We start from the raw sequence: 11,830 nt of genomic DNA on the forward strand, positions 1-11,830 counted from the left end.
CTGGCTTGGTTTTTCACTCTCCTCAAGTATGCAAAAATCCTCATCTCCCTTTAGGGGGAGAGGGAAAGGGAGGGTATTATTCAGAGAGTCTGGCTCCATTAGGCTTATTTCAAAATGTTCTGAAGATACCCTGTGAAAGAGTCCATCACCCAAAGCAATCTGCTTCACCTCTCCTGGGCAGAGAATGCCACTTCTGTAACGGGTGACTCTCCTGTCTCTTTTTTCCTTTGCTTTCATTCTAAACTGTGATTTTGGTTGGTAGCGACACCTGGCCGTCTGGTTGATCATCTGGAGAACACAAAGGGCTTCAACTTACGAGCTCTGAAGTTCCTGGTGATGGATGAGGCCGACCGGATCCTTAACATGGACTTTGAGACAGAGGTAGGAGTCTGCTAAAGGAGGAGTTTGGGATGGCAGATGGGTCTCTTTGAACTCCCTTCACACAGACACATAGCAAACACTGAGCTGTTCTGTACAAATTAATACAGATTTTAATTGAGGTGGAATAACTGCAGAAAAGTCTATGGTGAGAGTAGAACTTAACAAGAGTTCTGCATAGCACTAGCAAGACACCAGGAGGCATTTTGTCTCTGAAATAGGTTTTTCTGGAGCACCTGACATTGACACGGGTACTGTAACAGCAATCACACACACATTGCTGCAGGAACATTGCCTGGTGCTGGTACTGCTCTTGGGCTTCTGGAGTTCACACTGCCTAATTGTCAGCAAGCTATCAGCCTTCCCTTTAGAAATGAGGAATTTTCTTCCTACTTGCGAGTCTAAGCTGCACATATACATTAATCTTCATTTGGATGTGTGTCTGTTTGGATGGCTCGGCCTTTGGAGGAGCCTTATGTCTTGCTTGCTGTTTCCATTTCTATTCTAGAGATGGAAACATTTCTGTTTCCTTTCTATTTTTTCAGGTGGATAAGATTTTAAAAGTGATTCCTCGAGACAGGAAGACATTCCTGTTTTCTGCTACCATGACCAAGAAGGTGAGAGCAGAGTACTCTGCTTTAGTTTCCTGTCAGGCTGCACTGTTAACTAGTCTGTCTGGTGCATATTTCTGATGAGATCTCTGTCCATCTAGTACTAACTTACATTGATCTTCCCAGGTCCAAAAACTCCAGCGTGCTGCTCTGAAGAATCCTGTTAAATGTGCTGTTTCTTCCAAGTATCAGACAGTTGAAAAGCTACAGCAGTACTACATTTTCATCCCCTCCAAATTTAAGGTAATGTCACATCTGTTTCTTCCTTCTTCTGGCTGTGTCTTGTCTTGCTGTTCCCACATCCACCCAATACCTTGTTACTGTCTCTGGCTTGTACTTTCTTTTTATTGTGGCCTATTGATTATCTCATTTTTCTTCTTTTTTTCTTTACAGGACAGCTACCTGGTTTATATCTTGAGTGAACTAGCTGGAAACTCCTTCATGATATTCTGTAGCACGTGTAACAACACTCAGAGGACTGCTCTGCTGCTCCGCAACCTGGGCTTCACGGCCATCCCTCTGCACGGGCAGATGAGTCAGGTATGGGCACCCCCAAAATGGGCTGCACAGGAGACCCACTGCTGGGGGCATGGGCTGCACCATGCTGGGTCACAGCTGCCTTGCAGGAGGGGTGTTTCACAGCTGGTTGACTGGACTGATCCCTAGAAACTTCACTAATGTGAATGCTGCCATTGATTATGTAATAGTTCAAAAAAAGAAAGTAGAAAAGTGAGATTTTTTTTTTGAGCAGTTTGTCTCAGAGTTCTTCTCTACTGGTATTTCAGCAAGAGGATATTGACCAGAATGAGCATTATTCTCTCATTCCCTTTGTGTCCTCTCTCCCAGAACAAACGTTTGGGTGCCCTGAACAAGTTCAAGGCCAAGGCCCGTTCCATTCTGCTGGCAACTGATGTGGCAAGCAGAGGTCTGGACATCCCACACGTAGATGTGGTGATCAACTTTGATATTCCTACACACTCTAAGGTAAGCCAGTTTGTGTGCCAGGGGGCAGCTTCTGGTCAGCAGGAGGCATGGTGAGGCTGCACAAAGGAACAGAGATACCTGTTCTCTGATCAAAATTCTCCCGTTGTGCTCAATGAGGATTTGATCAGGAAAGATGTCTGTGTTTCACCTTCATGTACAGGAGACTGAAAAATGAGTTCCTAACTCTCTACCTTACAGAAAGTATGGTCTTATCCTAGGGGTTGACTGTTTCCCAGTCTAGTTTCAGAAGGCTTAGGATTGCATTTCAGGAATTGCTGTTGTTCCTTATAATGATCAGAGATACTGCACGTTGCAAACAGAAGTATGATGGTTCTTTTGAAGACGCTGCTTTTGACATCAAAAGGGAAAAAGTTAAAAAAAACAAACAAATAATGGTGGCAACAGCAGCTTGGGTGTTATGGTTTTTATGCTGCTCCCTCTTGTCTACCCATGTTGTAGAACACATCCTTTCTCGTGGTGCTTCCCTTCTTCACAGGTCCTGCATGGAGAAGGGGCTATTTTAATTTCCATAATGCAGTGTAAAACCTGCTAAATAGCCTGGAACCATCTAAGCAGAAGATGCTCAATAGATCAGATACTTGCAAAATGTTCTTTTCATCTTCCCTGTGCTTGCCAAATTTAAATCTACTTGCCAGGAAGTTAGTCTGGCAGACAGACTGTGCCTGGATCCCAAAACTGCAAGTGCAGGCATGGGCTTACTTTAAGTACTAGCTTACCAAAGAAGTGATAGTTCATTATCAAAGTTGTGTCACAACTTTTGTCCTGCAGTCTTGAGTCATTGGAGGTGAACTTCTCCTTTAGAAAGGGAAGGATTCAAGTGTTCAAACCAAAGATAGGTGTCCATAAGCCAGCATCTTCTCAACACCTAATGCTGCATATGCTCCCGAGTGTTTAATCCTGCCTGTGTTTTCTCCACGTTGTCTTGTTTCTTCCTAAAGAAAAATTACATGCTCTGATTTCCTGTGACTTCTGTTCTGTGTCTGGTGCATGTATTTTGTTACTTATCAAGAAAATTGTTTTCAGGATTACATTCATCGTGTTGGGAGAACAGCTCGAGCTGGGAGATCTGGCAAATCTATCACTTTTGTCACTCAGTAAGTGTTAAAGTGTGGCAGACTGGCTCTTCCCAGCTGGGCTTCAGAGCAGGAAGCATCCAGCCTCGTCTGAGTGAGAAGAAAACAGTTCTTTTCATTCTGAGGTGCCAGTTGGATTTAGTTAAAGGGGAGAGAATTCAAAGTCCAGAGTGGGAAGGGAGAGAGGTCTTGGTAAATTGTAGAAGACAGTGTGTGATGAGCAGAACTAATTGTTTATAACTTGATTGTATAGTACACATATATTTTTATAGTATATAATGCAGGTTAAAGAAGTGTCGAGTTCTGGTAAATGCTAAAGCACTTGTCTCAAAAGAAGTATTTGCCAAATTCTTAGGAACAAGTGAGCTGAGCACGTAAGTGAAGCAACCCCAAATGATGGTATTGTTTGGGTGCAGTTATGAGTTGCTTGTGAGACCATCAGCACAAGCTCACAGTAGCTGTGGGCAGGAGGTGAGGGGTGCAGGGCTGGAGCTGGCTGGGTGGTGACAGCTGAGGCAGGGTCGGGGAGCTGGCTGGAGCTGGTGTCACCTCCTCCCAGGTACGACGTGGAGCTGTTCCAGCGCATCGAGCACCTGATTGGCAAGAAGCTGCCGGCGTTCCCCCTGCAGGAGGAGGAGGTCATGATGCTGACAGAGCGTGTGGCTGAGGCTCAGAGGTTTGCTCGAATGGTGGGTGCTGGCTTTTTGTCCCTGTGCTTGCTGCTGTGTGCTGGATTTCCCCAGGCATCAGGACTCTTGGTTAACCTCTTGGTTGCGTTGCAGGAGATGCGGGAGCAGGGGGAGAAGAAGCGTTCCCGGAATGATGATGATGATGACACAGAAGAAGCTATTGGTGTGAGGAATAAGGTGGCAGGTGGGAAAAAGAAGAAAAGGAAAGCCTTCTAATTCAATATTTGGACAGACTTTATTTTCGTCTTTATGGCTACACATGCTCAGCAAAAAGTCTCCCAAGCTATCTCCAGTGGATTTGTTTTTTTTTTTTGGAGCTCCGTAGGAAATTAGACAGTCCACCTGGAAAACAACTTCCTCTCTTCTGCTTCACCAGCTACAGACTGAGCTTGGCCCATTGTGGCACCATGGGACCAGTCTTCCTTTCAGAGACTCCAGAGCACCATCTCTGGACCTGAAAGCAGCTGTGGTGTGGCCCTGCTCATTCACCAAGAGGTGCAGTGTGGCTGCAGCTTTCCCACTGCTGCAGCCTGTCTCACTATCCAGGTTCACCGAGTGCATTGGCTCACACAGGTCTGTCAGAAGAAAAAGAAGAAAGGAGTTAAGCAGCTGAGTTTCCACAGCACAGCTGTGATGCCCTTTCCTTGGTGAAGGGACATGTGACGTGAACAACTAAAAATATATTTAGCTTAATTTGAAAGCTACCTGGTTTTTCTTGTCTTATCACTGGCCTGTTCAGCTCATTTTGAATATTGGCTCTGCCAGCAGTTTTTTTTTTTTTCTTAGGTCAATCATAATTATTCAGATGTTATGTTGGTACCTTAGATGTGTCATCTGAAGAGTGGCTCAGCACAGAGAACTCTGGCAGCATTAGGCTGTTCCCTGCCTGGAATTCAATGCAAAATCTGTTACCAGTGGCAAGATCAAGGACAGGGTTGGGTTTTTTTTTTTGTGGCTGATTCTTGCAGTGCTTATAAACCAACACATGAGGGTGGTGTTTACACAGGGAAGCAGCTCACGAGCTGTGTGGCCAGGAACAGGTATCTGTTTTCTTCTTTATTTCTCTGTCTTGGGCAGAGTTCAGTGCCCTGTACTTGACATTCTGCAAGAATGGGGTAAATACACTTATCTTCCTATCAAACCAGATGTGTGCCAGTTCCCATGGGCAGTAAAAATTTTCACACTGGACATTGCTGGTGGGCAGAGAGGGGTAAGAAGCTCCCTTGTGCTTCATGTCTGTTAGAACTGCTCATAAACTGGGCTTTCTGCTACATGAAAAACTGGTGGAAAGATTCCTTTATTACATCTAAATGGAAAGCAGAAACTCTCACAGTAGTCAGGATGAGTCCAACTTTACTTCATGGTGTCAGTATAAATCCCAGAGACACACATGGTGGTCAGAATGCTTCTGTACTTTTGGAGCAGCACGTTTTGCAGAATTATAGAAAACACAGCCTGGTTAAAAGTAAGTGGTTTTTCTGTATTGAAATTGGCTTTCTTTTCTTCATGAGGGACAAACATTAGTGTGAGAGGAGTGATACAAAAAAAACCCTAAGCGAAAACACTGGCAATTTACTCAAATCTCCCAAATACTCACCTTTAAGTTTGATAGCTCTAAAGCAGTGTAAGATCAGTGGCAGATAAGTGAGGGTACAGGCCTTGGGTATGTTGACTGCTAAGAGTGCTCTCAAAAAGCAGGAAGAGTCTTCTGTGGGCCCTAGTGCAGAGGGGCAGGGGTGGAAGCCCACCACGTTAGAGCATGTTAATTCTGTGGAGCCCTTTGGTAAGGAGCCTCAAAGGTGAGAGGAAACAGCCCTAGAATGCACCAGAGAAAGGAATAAAATGAGTGAGCGTGTGGGTGGAGATACAGATGGTCTTTCCCCATGAAGCAAGGGAACTCTCCCTATGATCTGTCCTGCTGGATGCTTGAACAAAATTTCTCCTTCACAAGCAGGACAGGGCTGGTCCTGCTATCAGCCAGTGAAGATTAGATCCCTCTGAGGTTCCTGAGTCTCTGGGAAAACTTTGTTATTCCCCACTATCTAACAGTTGGCATGCAGAGTCAGTCCTGAACCAGTCTTGCAGAGTCACATGAAGGGCAGTTTTGCTGCTGAAGGAGGCAGGGCAGGGTCATTCCTTCCAGAAGTAGTATGAGACTTTCTGTAACACGTTGGTGGAGTCTCTAGCATCTCTCTGTATTATTTTCTGTGTGCAAGGCTGTAGCAGCAGAATTGTCTTACCCCTTCCTTGGTGAGGTCAAAGATTCTCTGTCCTTCCACTGCAGCTGCAGGAATAACAGAAGTAAAGTGCTACTTGTGAAAGGGAGCAGAGCTCCGTGGGCAGAGTGACTCCTAGACAGCTGGCCACCTCCACTGAGTTGGAATGACAAGATGTAGAAACACTTGGCACCAGAAAAGCAAAGGTCTTGCCACACCCACATTCTCACTGGTGCCTCACCTGCCACAGGTATGTGCATTCAATTTCAACTAAAAATATTTCCACAGGTTGGAGGGGCAGGAAATAGTTTCTTATTTAGTTTTTTCAATAGTTTTCTTGTGTGAGTGTGCTGTGAGGGCTGGTCCCAGGGCGTTGGTATCACTGAGGCAGAATAGGGAGTGGCTGAGGATGTATTTGGTCAAAACAGAATCTGCAGCCAGGCTGAAGCAAAATCTGTAGCTGATCTCATGAAACCTGAGGGGAAAAGAATGGAGTGAGACTTGTCTCTCTGTGGATAAAAGTTCAGAAGAATACCAGCACTGGTATGTGTATGGCTGCATACTTCTGTACAATGGTGCTGGTGTGTGTGCAGTCAGGAGGACACCTGAGGGGCAGTTCCAAAGCACACCTCTATGCAGGGGAGGGTTAACCTTAGTGTGATGAAAGGGAGGAGGGGGTAACACAACCTGTCACTTTTTCTGGTGGAAGCTCTAAGTTTCAACAAAAGCTGTGTTCTCCAAAGGTGTTCAGTGGGGTCATTTGCAATTTGAAACAATTCTGCACCTCCCAAGTCCATAATGAGAAGGTGATTGTTTATATGCTTGTAATGTGTGTTTTAAACAGTGCTTTACAGTTTTGATCTTTAGTACTGCATAGGTGACTGCCCCAGGCAGTGAAGATGGACATACAGTTGTCTTTCATTTCAATGTTCTAGGGTTAGCAGCAGCAGGATAATCCTTTGGAGGAGGGAAGGAGTAAAATTTAAATATTGATGCCAGTGTGGATAACTGATTTCAAGGTAAGTGAGGATAGCCGCAAAAACTGTCAGTCCCTGCCACCACACAGTGGTCCAGAGCAGAGGCTGTGCTGAACTGGCCTGTCTTAAATGGATTTGGCTGTCCCAGTTGTTTCAGTGGTGTGCATCTGCTGCCCAGGGGCTGCCAGGGAAGACAGGGGAGAAGAAAGTGCAGCTGTGGCCCTGAGTGGGGCATCCAGGGCTTGCTTCTGTGGTGCCAGCCTGACCCCAAGTCTGCCTCAGATAATCATGAGGAACACAGCCTGTCCAAGGACCTGGCAGCTCACCTTCCCCCTCCCCAAAAAGCAGACATGACCAAGAGGTCAGCTAGGTATGATAACTTCCTAGCAACATCCTCAACCTGTGCTGAGAAGAGGCTCACTTGGGAGGCAGCTCTCAGAGTAAGAAGTGGGTGGGAATCTGGAGGGCCTTAGTTTACAAAGCAGGACTCAAGTTAGTAAATGTTCCCAGTTTAGTGCAGCACAATAGCCAATATACTTAAAAGCCCTTAGGAATACTTAAGAAGGAGTGGAATTGGTTGCATGACCTGGGAAAGACACAGGCATATACCAAGCATTTTGATGTTGTATAAATCTGAAGCTGTGGTTTGCCTCCAGTGGCATGTGAGGAGCCTCTGTAAACATTCAGGTGAGCAGTTAGTTCTTGTAAATGTCACAGAGCAGATGGTGTAACAATCCAGCTTTGGTGCCAGAGGTAGTCCATGTAACTATTCTGAATTCTTACTGCTCCTGCTTATGCACTTGCCAGTAGATTTTTTTTTTGGGGGGAGGGGGAAACTGTGACTGTGTAAACACAGATAATCAGAATATGAGTTCTTGACAGAATCCCAAACTTTGGGATTAACTGCTGAGCATTTAAAAAAAAAAAGACAGTATCCAGATAACTTTTTTTTTTCCTGGTTAGACTATGAAAGCTGCTTCTGAATAACACTAAAAAGAGACAGCTAAGGATGCTTCATTCCTCTGACATCTGAGAAATGGGAATGTTCACCTGTGCTCTGGCTCAGGGATGAATACAGCTGTGCCTCTGCTGCTGGTCCTCCTCTGAGGACCCTTCAAATATGGAAAATTTAGGATGAAGACAGTAGCATTTCTGCTTCCCCAGGACACAGGTACCTGCCTTTCTGACCATGATAATCAGGTAGATGTCATGTTTTGTGGTAGGATGAGTTGGGCTGTGCCAAGGTCTTGCCTGATTGTGCAAGAGCAGAGAGTGGCACTGTGCAGTCTTCAGTTGCTGACATTGTAAGTCCTCAGGGAGGGGTGGATGCCCTTGGAATCTGTTCAGCAGTTTTTCAGGGGAAGCATTTAGAAGCCTGAAGCTGTGTTTATTAGAGATTAACATGGGGTAATTTTGTGTGCCCAAAGGGAAGAGGACTATTTTTGTCTGCCTTCTCTGCTGGAGGTTCCTCACTGATTGCAGAGGTGTACATGCTACTCTGATGCCTCTCTGTAGGGATAGGTTTGTCAAAAGTCTGGCTTCCCTAGGGTTTGGTTCTTGCTGAAGGTTCCTGAGGAAAGGGGGATGCAATGAGGGATTTCTGTCCAAAAAGAGGACAATGTTGTCTTCCACTGAAATCCTGGCAAAGGCAGAAAAAGAACCCTGTTGACAGGCCTCTCACAAACTATTCCTTCCATCCATGACTTCCTCCTCCCTGTTTGATATTGTCAAGGAATACAGGGGTTTTGGCACATATTTCCCACTAGGACTGATTTAATTCCCCCTCAAACCTCAAGATTTTCACCCACAAACACATCTCTGTAAAGAAAGGCAAACAGCAAAACTTGTTCTGCAAGTCATCTGTGTGAGGTGAGGGAGGGCTGCATGCTAAGGCTGAATTGCTTTGGTCATGCTGGCTTTCCAGAAGATAATTACTCCTTTGTGTGGTTTTTGTTGGTATATATGCTCCATCCCCTGAACAGGGCTAAAATGTGAAATTTCTTGGCTTTCACAGAGGAAAAATAGTCTCTTGCGCAGTGGGAGTTGGAGCCCCAAAAGTACCTTCTTTCCTGCACTAGCAATGGAAGGGGGCACAGGATCTGTGGAGCAAACCTGGGAGAGAATGTGTGGAGGCTTGTCCAATTTTATTTAAAGCAACAGAAATTAAGGTACCCCAGTCAAGCATGTAATTGGATATACTTGGTCTTCTACTGTCTTTATTGTAGCTCAGCTGAAGGGAATTTATAACAAGTGGAGATCAGGCTGAGTATCTCCTGCCAGCTTCTGTACCTGATGTACCATCAGCAAGGAAGTAATATTTCTTCTCCCTCTACATATATTCAGGATGATAAATTTGCCACTGGTGAGTGATTTCCCATTACTGCTGCTCATGTGCATGCTTACAGGAGTGGAAAACCTTTATCTTGGTGTGTGCCAGAGGCACTCTTTGGTTGTTAAAGACCAGTCTTCTCTAAACATCATCAAGAATATGCAGCAAACAGCCCAGCAGGCTGCTCTGACAGAGCCTGGGCAGAGTCAGCTTCCTCTCCTGCAGCTGCAAGTCTCAAGATGCCTCGTGGAGAATCTGCAGAGCTGTGGACTATTTTCCATTAGATAAACTCAAGTCATGTTATCTTTGTTTAGGTTTTCTCCACCCACTGGTGAGAAGTGATTTAGTATTAACTAGGAATCTTAGTCACCTTTCCAATTTGCAAGAGAACTTTAGATAAAAATGCAGACTTCTAAAAATGCAAATAAAAGTCTTGGCTGTGCTCTCCAGAATGGGTAGCCCAGTGAGGAATGGCTATAAAAGACAGAGTTATGTGGCCCATTGCTAGTGGAGTTCCCCACAGGTCAGTGCTGGGTCTAGTCTTGTGCCCCATCAGTGACCTGGCTGAGGGGATGTACCCTCTGCAGGTTTACTGGTGACACACAACTCAGAGCAGTGGCTGAGGCCCCAGAAGGCTGTGCTGCCATCCAGTGACCTGTGGACAGGCTGAAGAGCTGGCCAGAGCAGAACCCAGGGAAATTCAACAAGGACAAAGGTAGAGCCCTGCACCTGGGGAGGGAGAACTCCATGTACCAGTACTGGTTAGGGGGTGACCTACTGGAAAGTAGCTCCACAGAGAAGGACCTTGGAGTCCTGGTGGGCAGCCAGCAGTGAGCCCTTGTGGCCAAGAAGGCCAATGGTCTCCTGGGGTGTATTAAGAAGAATGTGACCAGCAGGTTGAGGGAGGTTCTTCTCCCTCTTTTTTGACCCTGGTGAGGCCACATCTGGAGTATTGCATCCAGCTCTGGGCTCCCCAGTTCAAGGGAGACAGGGAACTACTGGAGAGAGTCCAGTGGAACATCTCTGTTATGAGGAAAGGCTGAGAGGCCTGAGGCTGTTCAGGCTGGAGAAGAGAAGGCTGAGAGGGATCTTCTCAGTGTTTGTAAATACCTGAAGGTTGTGTGTGAAGGATGTGTTGAGGATGGGGCTGGTCTCTTCTTAGTGGTGCCCAGCAACAGAGTGAGGGGTAAGGGGCACAAACTAGAACACAGGAAGTTCCACCTAAATATAAGGTAAACCTTCTTTACTGTGAGGGTGGTGGAGCCCTGGAACAGGCTGTGCAGGGAGGTTGTGGAGCCTCCTCTGGAGACTCAGCACCTGCATGGGTGTGTTGCTGTGGAACTGCCCTAGATGGACCTGCTTTGGCAGCAGGGTTGGACTAGATCTCCAGAGGTCCCTTCCAACTCTGACCGTTCTGTGAAGGTCTGTGGAAGAAATATCAGAAATGGATCTGCTAGTCTGTTCACTCTTGGATCAAACCCAGAAATGGCCTCACTTCTGCCTGTTCTCACCTGGCTGGCTGCAGCCATGCTTGCTCCTCCCAGCTGGGTTTGGTAAAGAGCATTTTCTTGTGAAGCATGCTAGTGTTTTGTCACCCTTTGGTTCTTCCAAGGCTCAGATTCATAGATGACCTCTTTACTCCAACTATACTGCCTCTGTCTCCTTCAGAGGATGACTCTTTGAAGGTCTATCCTATGAATGCCAAGCTGCTTTCTCAGGTCAGATGCTGCCACTTGGTTTGGCTGAGAAACAGCTCTTTGTAGTTGGTGAGGAATCTCCCTCTCCATCAGGGTTGTGTGAAGCTGATGGAAGGGTAGTGGCCAAGTTGCTGTCACTGATCTTCCTGCTCGTGTATTTTCGTGGACTGTGTGAGTGTGTGACTGCTGTGTTCCTTTTGGAGATCCAGCAGCAGAGAGCTGTGCCCCTCACGTTCAACATGGGTAGAAGTGGCTGGGGCAGGGCTCTGTTAGCCTGCTGTTGAGGAACCTGTTGGGCAGTGAGAAGGCAGCTTGCTGGAGGGCATAATATCCATGAAATGCCGAGTGTCTCTGTATGTCACACACACAGCAAATAAGTCTTTTTGTCTATTTTTGGTTTGGTGGTTTTGGTTGTTGTGGTTTTTTTTTGTGTGAAACACATCAAGACTGTTGGAAAGCTAATTGTCCTTTCTTGGAAAGGAAGGCAGAGCCCCTGAGCTGGCAGTGTTTGCTTGCCCTATGCCAAGCAGAACACACAGATAAAACCTTTCTCTGTGAGTGAAGTAGCAGTGGGGTGAGTCCTGTGATGATGTGGTGAGCAGAGCCCACCCTAGGCAGGGATCGGCGTGCGGAAGATCTCGCGATGTAACGGAAAGCTCAGACTGCCCACGAGGGGCCTTGTGGGCGTGGCTTGTGCTATATAAGCAATTGCAGCTGCGCAATAAACGCCATTTGCAGCATCCTTCACATTGAAGCCAGTGTCTGTGATGGTACCCAGCGGCAGAGGTTGGGTGGCAGAGATCCCGGGGATCGGGTGTCGGTAACGACACTGTGGCAGAAACCAGGACTGGCTGG

The 11,830-nt window shown here is 46.4% G+C and overlaps 1 protein-coding gene across 1 annotated transcript in view; it reads left to right on the forward strand.

The window, feature by feature from the left end:
• Positions 1 to 3,972, forward strand: part of DDX47 (DEAD (Asp-Glu-Ala-Asp) box polypeptide 47) — a gene marked incomplete at its 5' end in the record, with an annotated part of 6,646 nt that extends 2,674 nt beyond the window's left edge. Inside the window, 8 exons of the mRNA XM_008937666.1 lie at positions 263 to 381; positions 924 to 995; positions 1,116 to 1,232; positions 1,383 to 1,529; positions 1,836 to 1,973; positions 3,018 to 3,088; positions 3,627 to 3,756; positions 3,850 to 3,972. Coding sequence (XP_008935914.1) covers positions 263 to 381; positions 924 to 995; positions 1,116 to 1,232; positions 1,383 to 1,529; positions 1,836 to 1,973; positions 3,018 to 3,088; positions 3,627 to 3,756; positions 3,850 to 3,972 — 917 coding nt within the window. The remainder of the gene's footprint in view (positions 1 to 262; positions 382 to 923; positions 996 to 1,115; positions 1,233 to 1,382; positions 1,530 to 1,835; positions 1,974 to 3,017; positions 3,089 to 3,626; positions 3,757 to 3,849) is intronic.
• Between the last annotated feature and the right edge of the window lie 7,858 nt (positions 3,973 to 11,830).

Source organism: Merops nubicus, unplaced genomic scaffold (genome assembly GCF_000691845.1).
Source record: "Merops nubicus isolate BGI_N331 unplaced genomic scaffold, ASM69184v1 scaffold36553, whole genome shotgun sequence".
NCBI lineage: Eukaryota > Metazoa > Chordata > Aves > Coraciiformes > Meropidae > Merops > Merops nubicus.